General features: G+C 38.3%; 1 protein-coding gene across 50 annotated transcripts in view; it reads right to left on the bottom strand.

Annotated features, from left to right (window-relative positions):
* Window positions 1–20713, bottom strand: part of TRDN (triadin) — a 974263-nt gene that overhangs the window by 209073 nt on the left and 744477 nt on the right. For 44 of the 50 annotated variants that reach the window (XM_089686429.1, XM_089686384.1, XM_089686382.1 and 41 more), the window contains 25 exons: window positions 14925–14972; window positions 14675–14722; window positions 14518–14565; window positions 14368–14415; window positions 13166–13213; window positions 12915–12962; window positions 12758–12805; window positions 12507–12554; window positions 12260–12307; window positions 12103–12150; window positions 11953–12000; window positions 10899–10946; window positions 10705–10752; window positions 10555–10602; window positions 6840–6887; window positions 6588–6635; window positions 6434–6481; window positions 6183–6230; window positions 5989–6036; window positions 5839–5886; window positions 5689–5736; window positions 3501–3548; window positions 3344–3391; window positions 3168–3215; window positions 3011–3058 (listed from right to left, as the gene is read on the bottom strand). In XM_089686429.1, coding sequence (XP_089542555.1) covers window positions 3011–3058; window positions 3168–3215; window positions 3344–3391; window positions 3501–3548; window positions 5689–5736; window positions 5839–5886; window positions 5989–6036; window positions 6183–6230; window positions 6434–6481; window positions 6588–6635; window positions 6840–6887; window positions 10555–10602; window positions 10705–10752; window positions 10899–10946; window positions 11953–12000; window positions 12103–12150; window positions 12260–12307; window positions 12507–12554; window positions 12758–12805; window positions 12915–12962; window positions 13166–13213; window positions 14368–14415; window positions 14518–14565; window positions 14675–14722; window positions 14925–14972 — 1200 coding nt within the window. The remainder of the gene's footprint in view (window positions 1–3010; window positions 3059–3167; window positions 3216–3343; window positions 3392–3500; window positions 3549–5688; window positions 5737–5838; window positions 5887–5988; window positions 6037–6182; window positions 6231–6433; window positions 6482–6587; window positions 6636–6839; window positions 6888–10554; window positions 10603–10704; window positions 10753–10898; window positions 10947–11952; window positions 12001–12102; window positions 12151–12259; window positions 12308–12506; window positions 12555–12757; window positions 12806–12914; window positions 12963–13165; window positions 13214–14367; window positions 14416–14517; window positions 14566–14674; window positions 14723–14924; window positions 14973–20713) is intronic. The other 6 variants (XM_089686411.1, XM_089686415.1, XM_089686413.1 and 3 more) reach the window with 6 other exon arrangements.

A 20713-nucleotide genomic window follows, 5' to 3' on the forward strand; every position in this document is an offset into this window, starting at 1 on the left:
AGGTCTATCTATACAACTTTGCAAGAGACCAGATCAAGGAACGGAAATTCCTTCCATCTTGGAAAGGTCCGTTCTCTATCATTGATAAAATCTCTCCGGTCGCATATAAATTGCAGGTTACCCGGTACGGTGAAATCAGTGATAGATGGGTGCACATCAATCAATTACGTGCTTGCCATCCGAAGTCTCAATTGCAGTTGTTGGAAGACTGAACCCACCAATTCCTATCTGGAGATATTGAGATCATTATTAAATTTCCTTTAAACATATAATTCATCTTTTGCCTTACAGGATCCAGTAACATAATTTTATGTATATCCCATACTTAAACTGTTCATTTTAATAATTTAGAAAGGAAGGCCCAGACTATGACCAGACCGGCGATCGGAGGTGTCAATGACCGGACCCTAGAAGGAAGCTATAATGTCCTGTGGGAAAGACCAGATGCCAGAGATCGATCCGGAGACGATAACCTGATGTCCCAGGCCACCAAGGGCCAGTCCAGAGGAAAAGACCCGCCTAGGAGACCGTCTAAGAGACCTGTCGTGCGGAGGACCCATGGACCCCAAGGTGGATGTGCCAGGCCAGGCCGGCCTCATCACAAGACCAGGATCGTCATCGGAAGTGTCCATCTAAAGACGCCGAGTCAAGTTGAGGACCAACCAGCATCACCGCTGCCATTTTATTATAAAAAAAAAAAAAAAAAAAAATTTTATTTTTTTTATTTCATTCACTTCACCGGAGAAGACGAACAATCACTCTAGCCAAAAGCCCCACTCATGTTTTGCGACACAGACACCCCTATACACGTGCCTGTACCCCAAACAAAGGGGGATTTTGTTGTGGGCTTTTGGAATCATGTCAAAAATATGACTTTTATCAAGACATAATGTTATATAGCAAACAGCTCAGCAGAACCGGATGCTAAGAGTTAATTTTGTCTTGGTTGAACCATCTAGCTAGAGAAATGTAATGGGTAAAGGGATTGTTTTTCTTTCCTCCTAGAGACAATACTATTTTAAAGTTCTACAGGTGATCAAACACCATCATTCAGACTTCAATAAGCAGGTAAACATATACAAGGTCTGGACATGACAATAGAGGAACCAAACTGATTGTCTGAGAGCTTACCCAAACCTTGTAGAGTGTGATGAACCAACAGACCTCTGAAACTATTACCATATACTATTGTTCACCAAGGGTGAAAGCATTAACAATTGTTTACCATAAGCCCAATACAAGGGCCATGCAAATAGAGAGTTTTTTCCCTACACGGAGGGAATGTTGATGCTGAAACCAAGGGGTGAAATTCAGGACATTTAAGTTTAAAAGTTCACTGTATATCATTACAAAAATGTACTACAAAAACAGATTATAAATAAGATGTCATAGACTTTAAACACCACTAAATACTCAGCAATGGGAACTATATATCACTAACTTGAGTATTGAGATGATGGGAAGTAAGATGTATTATAAACTAGCATTAGTTACATGTCTTATCAGGAAACAAACAGGATGATACTTCAAGGAGGAATAACCGAATATACACCTATATTCCATGGTCCCTATTTAGAATATCATAGGTATGATCACTGCTATATCTGGAAAGTGCTGTATATTTTATTCCTGAAATTACCTGAAGATTTCACCCAAGGTATGAGTCATCTCAAATGCTCACATTGTTCTGTGATACATGACCGCCACCTGGCGGGCAGGTGAGAAATAGCTTATGTACACACATTTCTCAACTAGCCAATCAGGAAGCCTGGTGGGAAGGTATCTTAGAACAATGGACTAGTGGATATAAAAAGCCCATGTGCTGTAACAAAAAAAAAACCTGATGAAATGAAGAACCCTCATAAGACCTCATGGAAAGACCTGACATCTGAAGAAGATCTCTGCTGAAATAACTACTCTTCCATCTTTTCAAACTTCCTAAAACTTTAAACCTCTAAACTTATAACTTACTACATTCTCCCCTATTGAATCTATCACTTGCCTATATATCAGTCTAAAGGCGTTCCACTGCCAGCTAAATCCACGGGAGAGTTGCCTAGTCTGACGTCCGGGTGTGGTGAGATGTTTATTTGATGTTGTATTAATTATTTCCTCTGTTGTGTAGAATCATAAAAATTACCGTAGTGTATTACAACAATATTGGATAGTTAGATATATGTAGTCAGATACTGTGTTACTGTTAAAAATTGTTTATTGCCATATTATAAATTTTTCCATATTTCATAATTTATTGAATATTAATAACCAGAGTATCACATATCAAGGGCTTACTTCTTGCAAGCCTATGGCCACGGCATGCGAGAATATAACCTTTGAGATATTCGAAATTATTAATTATTAATAAATTTAATAAATAATCATATCATAAAAAATTTGTGATTGATGTAATTAGTTAGAAACTTGATTAGTGTGTCTTACATTGGTAGGATATATCTTTGATTGTGTGTACCAATATTCATTTATCACCAGTCTTTTGTGTTTTGTGTTAATATATATATAATTTTTGTACATAAATAAATTTTTATATTTATCTATTATAAGGCAAATTTTGTGTGTATGGTACGAAATCATATTGGCTAAAAGAATTCAAGGTATAATAATAAGTGGTGATCAAATTATCAAGGTGTCCAAATTATTGGTTTACTAAATATTTGCCGTATTTTAACGGCTGGAGGCACTGTAATATTTCATCTAAGGGAAAGGGACACGCCCTTTATAAATAATATATATCCTTACATAAACCACCACAACATAGTTCAAAATATATTTTCCTTTGCCCCCACTCACTTTATACCACACCTAAACGATTTACTAGTACCATAAACAATTACCTGTTTTGGGTTCTGCAGACACCATTTCTAATTTCTTTGATGGTGTCTCTGTATAGTAAAATAAGGTGTAATAGTTCAAGATATCATTTTGCACTTATCACACCCAGATTATTATCACACCCTTATGAAGTACAAGCACTATAAACAATGTACAGTACCTTTTCGGGGTTCCACAGATATCTTATCTAGTTTCTTCTCTGGTGTCTCTGTATAGTAAAAAAAGGTGTAACAGTTGAAAATATCTTTCTGAATTTACACCACTCACATTATAACTACCTTCAACTTCACGACTTACAAGTACTATGAATGATTTACCTTTTTTGGGTTCCACAGATTCCTTTTCCAGTTTCTTTTCTGGTGCTTCTGCATAGTAAAATAAAGTGGAATAGTTCAAAATATTTTTCTGTGTTACTTCACTTGCATCATGACTACCTTTACATATTTCCAATCTAATACTGATGAGTGATTACCAAGTACTATGAATGATTTACCTTTTTTGGGTTCCACAGATTCCTTTTCCAGTTTCTTTTCTGGTGCTTCTGCATAGTAAAATAAAGTGTAATAGTTCAAAATATCTTTCTGTGTTACTTCACTTACATCATGACTACATGATTACATATTACCAATCTAATATTGATGAGTGATTACCTTTTTTAGGTTCAGCTGGTAACATCTCCTGTTTCTTCTCTGGACTCTCTGTATAGTAATATAAGGAATAATAGTTCAAAATATATTTCTGCATTTACTCTACTCACATTGTAACCACCTTCAGAACTTTCAAGTACTATGAGTGATTCACCTTTTTTAGATTCCACAGAAACCTTTTCTAGTTTCTTCTCTGGTGTCTCTACATAGTAAAATTAGGTGCAATAGTTCAAAAGTGTTTGCCTGTTTACATTTTCCTTACATTATATCTACCTTTTCATATTAACAAGGCAATTTTAATTAGTGAATACCTTTTTTGGGTTCTACTGGTAATTTTTCTAATTTCTTCTCTGGCATCTCTATATAGTAAAATAGGCTGTAATAGTTTAAAACAGGGGTATAGAATTAAAATTCACCGAGGTCCAGGCAGTAACATTTCTATGCATCAGGGGTCCAAATCTCCTGTAGGCACCTGCAATGCATTTTCATGTGTGCCAAACCACGTGTTGCTTCATTGCAATTTTGAAAAACAAAAGGGTCAGGGACTTCTTCGTGTTCCTTGCGGGTAGCGCAGCCCATTAAAATGAATGGGCTGACCTACCCACAATGTGTGCATGCACATGTACAGATCTGAGTCTGTTCTTACATCACTCTCCTCAATCCCCACTGTACATCACAGTTCCCTCCTTGTTCACAGCAAGATCCCCTTTTGATGAGTGTCCTCAGCTCCCCCTTTTAAATCACTCCCCTCCACTTCTTTCACAGTAGTGTTCTCGCACTTCCTGGACATCAACCCCCCCCCCCAACAGTACTCTCCCCTTCACTGCAGAGCAATCTTCCACTTTTTACATCATCTCCCCACATTACTGTCCTCAGACCCCCCTACGTTACTGTCTATAGCCCCCCAACTTTACTGTCCTCAGCCCTCACATTACTGTCCACAGCCCCCCCCCCCACATTACTGTCTTCAGTCCCCCATGTTTTTGTTCTCAGCCCCCCTCATGTTACTGTCCTCAGCCACCCCACATTACAGTTCTCAGCCCCCAATTTTAATATCCTCAGCCTCCACACACCTCATTCCTTAGCCCCCCACATTATTGTCCTCAGCGCCCCCCTCCTCACTTTAATGCTCTCAGCCCCCCAAATCACAGCCTCTAGCCCCTCATATTTCAGGCCCCAGCTCCTGCACTTTAAGTTTAATATCCTCAACCCCCCCATACTACTGTCCTCAGTCCCCCCACATTACTGTTCTCAGCCCCCCACATTCAGTCTTCAGCCCCCCCCCACATTCAGTCCTCACCTCCTTTTCACATCAGCCCCCCTTCACACTAATGTCCTTAACCCATTTAACTTCACTTCCCCCCACTGTCCTACCTTACACAGACAGTGATTGATGGCTAGGACTGCCCTTCATCCTAGCAACCAATCACCTGTTTGTTAACCTCAGGCACTCCCGCCCTCCATCCAAAACTGTCCTGACTCCCTCTGTCAGCTCTGTGAGGATGACCACGAGACAGCTGGGGAAAAGGAGATCCAAAATGGGGGGGCCGCATTGGTCTGGATGGGACAGTGACTTGCTCTGCATACGGACCCTGGTCCGCCATTTTTAGTGATACCTGGTTTAAAATATTCTTCTATGTTTACCTTGCTCAAATTATGTCTACCTTTTAACATTAAAGTCTTACTAAACCCACAACAGTAAAATCAGTCTGTATATGCAGTAAAGCATGCTTGTTATACTCACTATGGAACCTAAGGCGTTAATCCTTCACATTGTATAAAAAAGCTGTTTGGTCCTGTCTTTTGTCTGTGAGCTCTAGGAGTCACTCTGCACATGCTCAGTTAAGTGTGTATGGTTAGAGAGTTTTTTTTTTCTTTGGGAGGGTGCATGTGATCAGCACAGGGCCATTCGGCACTGTCTGGACAGAGGATCAGGGGTTATGCAGCCTCATAGGACAGTCAGAGGAGAATAAAAACTCTTCCTACAAGCTTTAACCAGTGCTCAGCTGGATACTGATATAAGTCACAAGACAGTTATATACTGCTGATGAGAAAAGGTAGAAAAAAAGTAGTTTATATTTACTAAAATAATTGCATTTCCCTGTTGTGTATACTGTGGGAGACCAGATATAGTGAATGCAGGGTCATGGGTTTAGTAACACTTTAACAAAAAATACTGATTAGTGATTACCTTTTTTGGGTTCTTCAGGTACTTTTTCTAATTTCTTCTTTGGTGCCTCTGTATAGTAAAATAGGGTGTAGCAGTTCAAAATATCTTTCTACGTTTACTCCGCTCACATTATAATCACCTTCATCACTTAAAAATAAATAAGTGATTTACCTTTTTTGGGTTCTTCAGACACCTTTTCTAATTTCGTCTCTGGTGCTTCTGTATAGTAAAATTGGGTATATTAGTTCAAAATATCTTTCTGCATTTACTCCACTCACATTATAATCACCTTCATCGCTTAGAAATAAATAAGTGATTTACCTTTTTTGAGTTCCACAGATATCTTTTCTAATTCCTTCTCTGGTATTTCTGAATAATATAATAAGATGCCATAGTTCAAAACATCTTTCTGCATTTACCCCAATCATATTATAACCACCTTTACATTTTACAAATGGAATACGAATGAGTGATTACCTTAACAACTTACTGATACAATACTGATGAATGATTACCTTTTTTTGGTTCCTCAGATATTTTTTTCAGTTTCTTCTCTGGTGCCTCTATATAGTAAAATAAGGGGCAATGGTTCAAAATATCTTTCTGTGTTTATTTCTCTCACATTATAACCACCTTCCCAGCCTACAAGTATTAAGAGTTATTTACATTTTTTTGGTTTCCACAGACACCTTTTCTAGTTTCTTTTCCATGTTTACTCACAAATAATTTGTTATACATTACAAATGCTATACTGATGAGTGATTACCTTTTTTGGGTTCCTCAGGTACTTTTTCTGGTTTCTTCTCTGGAATCTCTGCATAGTAAAATAAGGATTAATAGTGCAAAATAGTTTTTATGTGTTAATCTCTCCTTTATTATAAAAACCTTAATAACTTACTAATGCAATACTGAGTAATTACCTTTTTGGGGTTCTGCAGGTACTTTTTCCAGTTTCTTCTCTGGAGCCTCTATATAGTAAAATAAGTTTAAATATTTCAAACTATCTTTCAGTATTTACATCCCTCACGTTAAAACCACCTTCCTAACCTAAAAGTATTAAAGAGTTATTTAAATTTTTTGGGTTCCACAGATACCTTTTCTACTTTCTTCTCTGTGTTTACTCACAAATAATTATTTGATACCTTACAAATGCAATTGTGATGAGTGAGTACCTCTTTTGGGTTCTGCAGACACTTTTTCCAGTTTCTTTTCTGGTGTCTCTGTAGAGTAAAATAAGGTACATAGATCAAAAAAACTTTCTGCATTTGCCTTCCTTACATTGTAAATACCTTCATGACTTAAAATGCAATAATGATGAGTGATTTATCTTTTTTTGTTTCTAAAAATACCTTTTCAGAATTTTTTTCTCTGGTGTTTCTGCATAGCAAAATAAGGTGTAGCAGTTCAAAATATTTTTCTTCTGTATTTGCTCCACCCACCTTAACCACATTCCCGCCGCCCTACAGCAGATATACTGCTACATGTATATATATATGTGATTTTGCATTTCCAGGTAGGGTGTGTGCGGGTAGGGTGCCTACCCGCTCTGCCATTCGCGGCCGTGGCTGTCAATCATTGGGTCTCGGTGATTACAGAGGATCTCCGATGGGGAGGAGGGTTGCTTTGTTTACTAACAGTCGGTTCGGGCACACTGCTCTGGATGGCTGTGCATAGCACAGCCATCCAGATCGGTGTCCTTACAGTGAAGCACCCACACACCGCCCCCCAGTAAAACACTCCCAGCACACAGTTAACCCTTTGATCGCCTCTCATGTCAACCCCTTCCTGCCCAGTGTCATTAGTACAGTGTCGGTGCTGTTTTTTTTTAGCACTGATCACTGTATTGGTGTCACTTGGGATGTCAGTGACACCAAATCAGTTCTCCCCAGTGTCAGAATGTCCACTGCAGTCCCGCAGTCCTGCTATACATCGCTGATCGCTGCCATTATTAGTAAAAAAAATAAAAAATTCCAGTATCTATACCGCCATTTGTAAATACTATTACTTTTACGTAAACCAATTATCTTACACGTATTGGGATTTTTTTCAGCAAAGACATGTAGCAGAATATATTTTGGCCTAAATTTATGATTAAATTTGATTTTTAAAAATTTGTTATTGGACACGTTTAATAGCCAAATGTCAACAATAATGTTTTTTTCTCAAAATTGTCAGTCTTTTATTTTTTTTATAGCGCAAAAAATAAAAAAGGCAGAGGCAATCAAATATCACTGAAAGAAAGCTCAATTTGTGGGAAAAAAAGGATGTAAATTTCATTTGGGTGTAGCATTGCATAACTGTGCAATTGTCAGTTAAAATAATGTAGTGCTGTAACGCAAAAAAAATGGCTTGGTCAGGAAGGGGGGTAAATCCTCAGGAGGGCAAGTGGTTAAAATTACCTTAACGTTCAAGATTTACAAGTAAAAATAAAAGTACAAATAGAAATAGAAATGTTTTAGCTTTTTTGGGCTCTATGTTTACTTAACTTACATTATAACTAGAGATGAGCGAATCGAACCAGGCGAAGTGGAATTCGTTTTGAATATCGAGAAAAATTCGATTCGCATCGAATCCGAATTTTAGCCAACTTCGGGTGCACGAATCAAATTTTTCCCGATCAGCCGGCAAAAGTGTCACTGCAGAGAGCTCCACTATTTCTGACAGTTCTGACAGTTCATTTACAGCGGTTGAAACATTGTATCTATTTGTTTCCATTTAGGATACAGATGTTTTTATTCGGAAATAAATAGATACAATGTTTCAACCGCTGTAAATGTGAAGGAACTGTCAGAGAACTGTCAGAAATAGCGGAGCTCTCTGCAGATACACTTTTTGCTGTACTGGAATACGTCTTCTTTTCATTCTTCTTCTTCTTTTCATTCTTCTTCTTCTTCTTCTTTTCATTCTTCTTTTCATTCTTCTTCTTTTCATTCTTCTTCTTTTCATTCTTCTTCTTCTTCTTTTCATTCTTCTTTTCATTCTTCTTCTTCTTCTTTTCATTCTTCTTCTTCTTCTTTTCATTCTTCTTCTTCTTCTTTTCATTCTTCTTTTCATTCTTCTTCTTCTTCTTTTCATTCTTCTTCTTCTTCTTTTCATTCTTCTTTTCATTCTTCTTCTTTTCATTCTTCTTTTCATTCTTCTTCTTTTCATTCTTCTTCCTCTTCTTTTCATTCTTCTTTTCATTCTTCTTCTTCTTCTTTTCATTCTTCTTCTTCTTTTCATTCTTCTTTTCATTCTCCTTCTTCTTTTCATTGTTCTTCTTTTCATTCTTCTTTTCATTCTTCTTTTCATTCTTCTTCTTTTCATTCTTCTTTTCATTCTTCTTTTCATTCTTCTTTTTCTTTTCATTCTTCTTCTTCTTTTCATTCTTCTTCTTCTTCTTTTCATTCTTCTTCTTTTCATTCTTCTTCTTCTTCTTTTCATTCTTCTTCTTCTTTTCATTCTTCTTTTCATTCTTCTTCTTCTTCTTTTCATTCTTCTTCTTCTTCTTTTCATTCTTCTTTTCATTCTTCTTTTTCTTCTTTTCATTCTTCTTTTTCTTCTTTTCATTCTTCTTTTCATTCTTCTTCTTCTTCTTTTCATTCTTCTTCTTCTTCTTCTTCTTTTCATTCTTCTTCTTCTTCTTTTCATTCTTCTTCTTTTCATTCTTCTTTTTCTTCTTTTCATTCTTCTTCTTCTTCTTTTCATTCTTCTTTTCATTCTTTTCATTCTTCTTTTCATTCTTCTTTTCATTCTTTTCATTCTTCTTTTCATTCTTCTTCTTCTTCTTTACATTCTTCTTTTCATTCTTCTTCTTCTTCTTTTCATTCTTCTTTTCATTCTTCTTCTTCTTCTTTTCATTCTTCTTTTCATTCTTCTTCTTCTTCTTTTCATTCTTCATTTCATTCTCCTTCTTTTCATTCTTCTTCTTCTTCTTTTCATTCTTCTTCTTCTTCTTTTCATTCTTCTTCTTTTCATTCTTCTTTTCATTCTTCTTCTTCTTCTTTTCATTCTTCTTTTCATTCTTCTTTTCATTCTTCTTTTCATTCTTCTTCTCATTCTTCTTTTCATTCTTCTTTTCATTCTTCTTCTTCTTTTAATTCTTCTTCTTCTTCTTTTCATTCTTCTTCTTCTTCTTCTTCTTCTTCTTTTCATTCTTCTTCTTCTTCTACTTCTTTTCAATCTTCTTCTTCTTCTTCTTTTCATTCTTCTTTTCATTCTTCTTCTTCTTCTTTTCATTCTTCTTCTTCTTCTTTTCATTCTTCTTTTCATTCTTCTCATTCTTCTTTTCATTCTTCTTCTTCTTCTTTTCATTCTTCTTTTCATTCTTCTTCTTCTTCTTTTCATTCTTCTTTTCATTCTTCTTCTTCTTCTTTTCATTCTTCTTCTCATTCTTCTTTTCATTCTTCTTCTTCTTCTTTTCATTCTTCTTCTTCTTTTCATTCTTCTTTTCATTCTTCTTCTTCTTCTTTTCATTCTTCTTCTTTTCATTCTTCTTTTCATTCTTCTTCTTCTTCTTCTTTTCATTCTTCTTCTTTTCATTCTTCTTTTCATTCTTCTTCTTCTTCTTCGTCGTGCCCCGTGACTGCCCAAATGAGTGAAGTGTGCGGTGATTCTAAGATCGACGGCACTCATCTGCATGTCATACTGACTGACAGTATTATTTCTCTTCCCCAGCAGACTCCAAGGGCATTTAAATTAAAGGTACAGTGTTCTGCACTAATATAAAGGCTCTCTGAAGCCTAGAAACCCTTTAAATAAGTTAAATTCGCAGCGAATAAATTCGCATCGAATCGAATTTCTCCCGCAAATTCGGCGAATCAGCCGAATCAAATTTTTGAATAATTCGCTCATCTCTAATTATAACACCTCTTACACATTATCAATGCAATGCTAATGAATGATTACCTTTTTTGGGTTCCTCAGGTACTTTTTCTAATTTCTTCTTTGGTGCCTCTGTATAGTAAAATAGGGTGCAGCAGTTCAAAATATCTTTCTACGTTTACTCCACTCACATTATAATCACCTTCATCGCTTAGAAATATATAAGTGATTTACCTTTTTTGAGTTCCACAGATATCTTTTCTAATTCCTTCTCTGGTATTTCTGAATAATATAATAAGATGCCATAGTTCAAAACATCTTTCTGCATTTCCCCCAATCATATTATAACCACCTTTACATTTTACAAATGGAATACGAATGAGTGATTACCTTAACAACTTACTGATACAATACTGATGAATGATTACCTTTTTTTGGTTCCTCAGATATTTTTTTCAGTTTCTTCTCTGGTGCCTCTACATAGTAAAATAAGGGGCAATGGTTCAATGGTTTTTTTTAGCACTGATCACTGTATTGGTGTCACTTGGGATGTCAGTGACACCAAATCAGTTTTCCCCAGTGTCAGAATGTCCGCTGCAGTCCCGCAGTCCTGCTATACATCGCTGATCGCCGCCATTATTAGTAAAAAAAATAAAAAATTCCAGTATCTATACCGCCATTTGTAAATACTATTACTTTTACGTAAACCAATTATCTTACACGTATTGGGATTTTTTTCAGCAAAGACATGTAGCAGAATATATTTTGGCCTAAATTTATGATTAAATTTGATTTTTAAAAATTTGTTATTGGACATGTTTAATAGCCAAATGTCAACAATAATGTTTTTTTCTCAAAATTGTCAGTCTTTTATTTTTTTTATAGCGCAAAAAATAAAAAAGGCAGAGGCAATCAAAAATCACTGAAAGAAAGCTCAATTTGTGGGAAAAAAAGGATGTAAATTTCATTTGGGTGTAGCATTGCATAACTGTGCAATTGTCAGTTAAAATAATGTAGTGCTGTAACGCAAAAAAAATGGCTTGGTCAGGAAGGGGGGTAAATCCTCAGGAGGGCAAGTGGTTAAAATTACCTTAACGTTCAAGATTTACAAGTAAAAATAAAAGTACAAATAGAAATAGAAATGTTTTAGCTTTTTTGGGCTCTATGTTTACTTAACTTACATTATAACACCTCTTACACATTATCAATGCAATGCTAATGAATGATTACCTTTTTTGGGTTTTGCAGGTACTTTTTCTAGTTTCTTCTCTGGTGACTTTGTATAGTAAAGTAAGGTGCAGTAACGCAAATTATCTTTTTGCATTTACTCTACTCACATTATAACCACCTTCCCAACTTACAAGTACTATGAGTGAATGACTCTTTTGGGATTTCACACACACCATTTCTAATTTCATCTTTATGTTTACTCCACAATAATGACCTTTATAACTTACGAATGCAATATTGGTGAGTGATTACCTTTTTTGGATTCTGCAGAAACTTTTTCTAATTTCTTTTCAGGTGCCTCTGTATAGTAAAATAAGGCGTAATAGTTCAAAATATCTTTTTGCATTTACTCCATTCACATTAAAACCTCCTTCATCACTTAAAAGTAAATAAGTGGTTTACCTTTTTTGGGTTCCACAGACACCTTTTCTAATTTCTTCTCCAGTATTTCTGAATAGTCAAGTAAGACGCAATAGGTAAAAACCATCTTTCTGCATTTACCCCACTCATATTATAACCACCTTTACATTTTACAAATGGAATACTGATGAGTGATTACCTTTTTTGGGTTCCGCAGATATTTTTTCCAGTTTCTTCTCTGGTGCCTCTATATAGTAAAACAAGAGGCAATAGTTCAAATATCTTTCTGTGGTTACTTCCCTCACATTACAACCACCTTCCCAACCTACAAGTTAAGAGTTATTTACATTTTCTGGTTTCCACAAATACCTTATCTAGTTTCTTATCTGTGTTTACTCCCAAATAATTATTTTATACCTTACAATGCAATACTGATGCGTGATTACCTTTTTTGGGTCCCGCAGGTACTTTTTCAGGTTTCTTCTCTGGTGCCTCTATATAGTAAAATAAGGTGCAATAGTTTAAACTATCTTTCTGTGTTTACTTCCATCACATTAAAACCACCTTCCTAATAAACAAGTATTAAGAGTTATTTAAATTTTTTGTGTTCCATAGATACCTTTTCTAGTTTCTTCTCCATGTTTACTCCCAAATAATTATGTTATACATTACAAATGCAATACTGATGAGTGATTACCTTTTTTTGGTTCCTCGGGTACTTTTTCAGGTTTCTTCTCTGGAATCTCTGCATAGTAAAATAAGGATTAATAGTTCAAAATAGTTTTTCTGCATTAACCACTCTTATATTTTAAAAACCTTAATAACTTACTAATGCAATACTGATGAGTGATTACCTTTTTTGGGTTCTGCAGATACTTTTTCCAGTTTCTTCTCTGGAGCCTCTATATAGTAAAATAAGTTGTAATAGTTCAAAATATCTTTCTTTATTTACATTCTTTACTTTAAAAGCACATTCCTAACCTAAAAGTATTAAGAGTTATTTACATTTTTTGGGTTCCACAGATACCTTTTCTACTTTCCTCTCTGTGTTTACTCACAAATAACTATTTTATACCTTACAAATGCAATTGTGATGAGTGATTACCTCTTTTGGGTTCTGCAGAAACTTTTTCCAGTTTCTTTTCTGGTGTCTCTGTAGAGTAAAATAAGGTGCATACAGTAGATCAAAAAAACGTTCTGCATTTGCCTCCTTTACATTGTAAATACCTTTATGACTTACAAATGCAATACTAATGAGTGACATACCTTTTATTTTTTCCACAAATACCTGTTCTGATTTTTTTATCTGGTGTTTTTGCATTGCAAAATAAGGTGTAACAGTTCAAAATATTTTTCTTCTGTACTCACCTTAACCACATTCCCGCCACCCTATAGCAGATATACTGCTACAGGGTGACAGGACTGCACAAAATCATGTATATATATATATGTGATCGCTGCCATTATTAGTAAAATAAAATTAAAACTTCCAGTATCTATACCGCCATTTGTAAATACTATTACTTTCATGTAAACCAATTATCTTACACGCATTGGGATTTTTTTCAGCAAAGACATGTAGCAGAATACATTTTGGCCTAAATGTATGATGAAATTTGATTTTTAAAAATTTGTTATTGGACGTTTAATAGACAAATGTCAAAAATATAGTTTTTTTCTCAAAATTGTCAGTCTTTTATTTTTTTATAGAGCAAAAAATAAAACAGGCAGAGGCAATCAGATACCACTAAAAGAAAGCTCAATTTGTGGGGAAAAAAAGGACGTAAATTTCATTTGGGTGTGACATTGCATAACCGTGCAATTGTCAGTTAAAATAATGCAGTGCCGTAACACAAAAAAAATGGCTTGGTCAGGAAGGGGGGTAAATCCTCAGGAGGGCAAGTGGTTAAAATCACCTTCACGTTAAAAGATTTACAAGTAAAAATAAAAGTACAAATAGAAATAGAAATGTTTTAGCTTTTTGGGCTCTATGTTTACTTAACTTACATTATAACACCTCTTACACATTATCAATGCAATGCTAATGAATGATTACCTTTTTTGGGTTTTGCAGGTACTTTTTCTAGTTTCTTCTCTGGTGACTTTGTATAGTAAAGTAAGGTGCAATAACCAAATTATCTTTTTGCATTTACTCCACTCACATTATAACCATTTTCCCAACTTACAAGTACTATGAGTGAGTGACTCTTTTGGGGTTTCACACACACCATTTCTAATTTCATCTTTATGTTTACTCCACAATAATGACCTTTATAACTTACGAATGCAATATTGGTGAGTGATTACCTTTTTTGGATTCTGCAGAAACTTTTTCTAATTTCTTTTCAGGTGCCTCTGTATAGTAAAATAAGGCGTAATAGTTCAAAATATCTTTTTGCATTTACTCCATTCACATTAAAACCACCTTCATCACTTAAAAGTAAATAAGTGTTTTACCTTTTTTGGGTTCCACAGATACCTTTTCTAATTTCTTCTCTGGTATCTCTGAATAGTCAAATAAGACACAATAGGTAAAAACCCTCTTTCTGCATTTACTCGACTCATATTATAACCACCTTTACATTTTACAAATGGAATACTGATGAGTGATTACCTTTTTTGGGTTCCGCAGACACTTTTTCCAGTTTCTTCTCTGGTGCCTCTATATAGTAAATTAAGGTGCAATAGTTCAAATATCTTTCTGTGTTTACTTCCCTTACATTATAAACACTTTCCCAACCTACAAGTTTTAATAGTTATTTACATTTTTTTGTTTCCACAGATACATTTTCTAGTTTCTTCTCTATGTTTACTCCCAAATAATTATTTTGTACCTTACAAATGCAATACTGATGAGTGATTACCTTTTTTGGGTCCCGCAGGTACTTTTTCAGGTTTCTTCTCTGCAGTCTCTGAATAGCAAAATAAGGATTAGTAATAGAGATGAGCGAATCGAACATGACGAAGTGGAATTCGTTCCGAAGATTTGGAAAAATTCTATTCGCGACGAATCCGAAGATTAGCAAACTTTGGATGCACGAATCAAATTTTCCCAAAAATGGCGGTGACATGTGTGGCAACGGAGAAAATGGACAGAGAAGATGGGGCGGGGATCTCTGGGAAGGCGCGCAGACAAGGCGCGCTGACCCATAATGCATTCATGACATGTGATCGCATTAGCCAATCAGCAGCCAGCCAGCACTGTGTAATGGTGGAGCTATAAATCGCGGCCATCTTAGAATTCTCCATTAGCCTCCGGTCATTCAAGAGAGACAGACCTGTGTGTATTAAAGGACAGAGTTAGGGCCACAGAGACTTTAGGGCCACAGAATCGTTACCCAGGGACACAGAATCGTTACTCAGGGACACAGAATCGTTACTTAGGGCCACAGCTATCAAAGAATCGAAAATTTAAAGTGACATACACCCTTTTTTTTTTTGGTGGCTGTCGTGCACAGTTGGTGCTGCAGTTTGCCGATTGTGCAAAATAACTGACTTTCTGCTTCACAACCACTATTGTACGTTCAAAGAGTTAAATCCATTTACACGCCGGCTGGCGGTAATATTTTTTGGGTGATTAGTGCATTCCAGTGACACAAACGTACAGTTTCCAGCCAACGGCAAGCTGCAATTGACCGATTGTGCTAAATAAACTGACTTTCTGCTTCACAACCACTATTGTACGTTCAAAGAGTTAAATCTATTTACACGCCGGCTGGCGGTAATATTTTTTGGGTGATTAGTGCATTCCAGTGACAGAAACGTACAGTTTCCAGCCAACGGCAAGCTGCAATTGACCGATTGTGTACAATAAACTGACTTTCTGCTTCACAACCACGATTGTACGTTCAAAGAGTTAGATCCATTTACACGCCGGGTGGCGGTAATATTTTTTGGGTGATTAGTGCATTCCAGTGACATAAACGTACAGTTTCCAGCCAACGGCAAGCTGCAATTGACCGATTGTGCTAAATAAACTGACTTTCTGCTTCACAACCACTATTGTACGTTCAAAGAGTTAAATCCATATACACGCCGGGTGGCGGTAATATTTTTTGGGTGATTAGTGCATTCGAGTGACATAAACGTACAGTTTCCAGCCAACGGCAAGCTGCAATTGACCGATTGTGCTAAATAAACTGACTTTCTGCTTCACAACCACTATTGTACGTTCAAAGAGTTAGATCCATTTACACGCCGGGTGGCGGTAATATTTTTTGGGTGATTAGTGCATTCCAGTGACATAAACGTACAGTTTCCAGCCAACGGCAAGCTGCAATTGACCGATTGTGCTAAATAAACTGACTTTCTGCTTCACAACCACTATTGTACGTTCAAAGAGTTAAATCCATATACACGCCGGGTGGCGGTAATATTTTTTGGGTGATTAGTGCATTCCAGTGACATAAACGTACAGTTTCCAGCCAACGGCAAGCTGCAATTGACCGATTGTGCTAAATAAACTGACTTTCTGCTTCACAACCACTATTGTACGTTCAAAGAGTTAGATCCATTTACACGCCGGGTGGCGGTAATATTTTTTGGGTGATTAGTGCATTCCAGTGACATAAACGTACAGTTTCCAGCCAACGGCAAGCTGCAATTGACCGATTGTGCTAAATAAACTGACTTTCTGCTTCACAACCACTATTGTACGTTCAAAGAGTTAAATCTATTTACACGCCGGCTGGCGGTAATATTTTTTGGGTGATTAGTGCATTCCAGTGACAGAAACGTACAGTTTCCAGCCAACGGCAAGCTGCAATTGACCGATTGTGTACAATAAACTGACTTTCTGCTTCACAACCACTATTGTACGTTCAAAGAGTTAGATCCATTTACACGCCGGGTGGCGGTAATATTTTTTGGGTGATTAGTGCATTCCAGTGACATAAACGTACAGTTTTCAGCCAACGGCAAGCTGCAATTGACCGATTGTGCTAAATAAACTGACTTTCTGCTTCACAACCACTATTGTACGTTCAAAGAGTTAAATCCATATACACGCCGGGTGGCGGTAATATTTTTTGGGTGATTAGTGCATTCCAGTGACATAAACGTACAGTTTCCAGCCAACGGCAAGCTGCAATTGACCGATTGTGCTAAATAAACTGACTTTCTGCTTCACAACCACTATTGTACGTTCAAAGAGTTAGATCCATTTACACGCCGGGTGGCGGTAATATTTTTTGGGTGATTAGTGCATTCCAGTGACATAAACGTACAGTTTCCAGCCAACGGCAAGCTGCAATTGACCGATTGTGCTAAATAAACTGACTTTCTGCTTCACAACCACTATTGTACGTTCAAAGAGTTAAATCCATTTACACGCCGGCTGGCGGTAATAGTTTTTGGGTGATTAGTGCATTCCAGTGACATAAACGTACAGTTTCCAGCCAACGGCAAGCTGCAATTGACTGATTGTGCTAAATAAACTGACTTTCTGCTTCACAACCACTATTGTACTTTCAAAGAGGTAAATCCATTTACACGCCGGCTGGCGGTAATATTTTTTGGGTGATTAGTGCATTCCAGTGACAGAAACGTACAGTTTCCAGCCAACGGCAAGCTGCAATTGACCGATTGTGCTAAATAAACTGACTTTCTGCTTCACAACCACTATTGTACGTTCAAAGAGTTAGATCCATTTACACGCCGGGTGGCGGTAATATTTTTTGGTTGATTAGTGCATTCCAGTGACATAAACGTACAGTTTCCAGCCAACGGCAAGCTGCAATTGACTGATTGTGTACAATAAACTGACTTTCTGCTTCACAACCACTATTGTACGTTCAAAGAGTTAAATCCATTTACACGCCGGCTGGCGGTAATATTTTTTGGGTGATTAGTGCATTCCAGTGACATAAACGTACAGTTTCCAGCCAACGGCAAGCTGCAATTGACCGATTGTGCTAAATAAACTGACTTTCTGCTTCACAACCACTATTGTACGTTCAAAGAGTTAAATCCATTTACACGCCGGCTGGCGGTAATATTTTTTGGGTGATTAGTGCATTCCAGTGACAGAAACGTACAGTTTCCAGCCAACGGCAAGCTGCAATTGACCGATTGTGTACAATAAACTGACTTTCTGCTTCACAACCACTATTGTACGTTCAAAGAGTTAAATCCATTTACACGCCGGCTGGCGGTAATATTTTTTGGGTGATTAGTGCATTCCAGTGACATAAACGTACAGTTTACAGCCAACGGCAAGCTGCACCTCGGGAATTGCTTTGTATATCTGTCGCCTTAGAGGCCGCTGTCTGAACAGCTCATGAATTGCTTTCTATATGTGTCGCCTTTGAGGCCGCTGGCTGGACAGCTGATGAATTGATTTGTATATATGTACTTATTGTCCGCTGTCCGGACAGCTCATGAATTACTTTTTGTATATAGCCTTCCAAACCACTCTCAGAATAAGTCATGATATTCATGCTGTGTATAGCCTTATAGGCCAATCAAGTCATGATTGTTATAGTGTGTATAGCCTTATAGGCCGCTGTCTTTACAACTTTAGAATTCCATGCAGTATATAGCCCTATCGGCCACTTTCTGGCATCCAGTTGCTGTAGCCCCCATCACCACACTGTGCCACGGGCCCCTGTACCGCCTTCTCATACTGCTGCCAGATCCATCCTCTGCCATGTGCGTATTTGTCGTCTGCTCACGCTGCTGGGTTCCAGTTTTAAACCTAGGCCTGTGTATGGCTTCCGAATACTGCTGCCTCCACCGCCACCCTGCGCCATGTGCCTCTGTCGTCTGCTCACGCTGCTGACGGCTTCCGCTTTTTAAACTAGTCCTGTGTATGTCTTCCGAATACTGCTGCCTCCACCGCCACCCTGCGCCATGTGCCACTTTCGGATCTCCTCACACTGCTGCCAGGTCCATACTGATTCATGGCCCCCTGTACCGGCTCCTCATGAACGTGGTTCAGCGGGTTTGCATCACTTAACGGCAAATCGTTGACAAATGCTGGGACGTTCAGTGTTGTGCGCATTAAGCCAGACACCAAAGGAAAGCACAGACCTGTTATTACTCGCTCAAGCATGGCTGAACAAAACCAGTCTCTACCACAAATTGGACCCAGACCTGCCCAGGGTCTCGTAACTAGATTGCACGGAGGAGTAGAGTCCGTTATCGGAATTAAATAGACAAAACGCCACACCAAAAAGAGTGGCCATTTCCAACACTTATTCCAGAAAGAGGAACAACCCGTTTCATATACGGCCCGTAGACGTTTCACGTCTGCCACATTCAGTCGATTTAAGACGCAAGCTTCACTTCCTGTGGTCTCTGACCGTCGATATACCTTTAAGTGTCAGCTTTGAAGCTATATTCCCTCCGGAGCACTGACACTGGTGCCCTTCCGTCAACATGCCTTTAAGTTTCAGTTTTTAACCATATTCCCCACAGAAGCCAAACTCTTGGGTATCCCAGAAGCTGCTCAGCGGGTCAGGGCAATAAAGCTCCCGGTTCGCAGGTTGTTCCGTCTTATGGATGGAAGTACGACGGTATATGATCTTCTTCGCACCCACGGCATCACCTCATAGAATCTCTGCATTGCATCTGCAATCACAACGCTGACTTCCCGGATTGCCACTCAGCCATTGGACTCTTGATAGTCGTCTCCCCACACTGCTGCTGGGGGGACTTTTTAACCTAGGCCTGTGTATGGCCTTCAATTGAAGCTGCTTCCGCTCCGCCACTCTGCCATTGGACTCTTGATAGTCGTCTCCCCACGCTGCTGCTGGGGGGACTTTTTAACATAGGCCTCTGTATGGCCTTTAATTGAAGCTGCTTACGCTCCGCCACTCTGCCATGGGCCTCTTGGGTATCCCAGAAGCTGCTCAGCGGGTCAGGGCAATAAAGCTCCCGGTTCGCAGGTTGTTCCGTCTTATGGATGGAAGTACGAAGGTATATGATCTTCTTCGCACCCACGGCATCACCTCATAGAATCTCTGCATTGCATCTGCAATCACAACGCTGACTTCCCGGATCGCCACTCAGCCATTGGACTCTTGATAGTCGTCTCCCCACACTGCTGCTGGGGGGACTTTTTAACCTAGGCCTGTGTATGGCCTTCAATTGAAGCTGCTTCTGCTCCGCCACTCTGCCATTGGACTCTTGATAGTCGTCTCCCCACGCTGCTGCTGGGGGGACTTTTTAACATAGGCCTCTGTATGGCCTTCAATTTAAGCTGCTTACGCTTCGCCACTCTGCCATGGGCCCCTGTACCGCCTCCTCTTGCTGCTGCCAGGTCCAGAGTGTGTCATGGGTCCCTGTACGGCCTCCCATTGCTGCTGACTTCATCGCCAGACTCTGCCATGTGCCACTTTCAGGTCTCCTTACACTGTTGGTGGGTTCCATTTTGTGATAGGGTGCTGTATGGCCTTCCATTGCTGCTGCCTCCACCGCCACCCTGCGCCATGTGCCTCTGTCATCTGCTCACGCTGCTGACGGCTTCTGCTTTTTAACCTAGGCCTGTGTATGGCTTCAGAATAATGCTGCCTACACCGCCACCCTGCGCCATGTGCCTCTGTCGTCTGCTCACGCTGCTGCCAGGTCCATACTGATTCATGGCCCCCTGTACCGGCTCCTCATGAACGTGGTTCAGCGGGTTTGCATCACTTAACGGCAAATCGTTGACAAA

Source organism: Staurois parvus, unplaced genomic scaffold (genome assembly GCF_062004578.1).
Source record: "Staurois parvus isolate SC_StPar_1 unplaced genomic scaffold, SC_StPar_1.0 ptg000397l, whole genome shotgun sequence".
In the NCBI taxonomy this organism is placed as follows: domain Eukaryota; kingdom Metazoa; phylum Chordata; class Amphibia; order Anura; family Ranidae; genus Staurois; species Staurois parvus.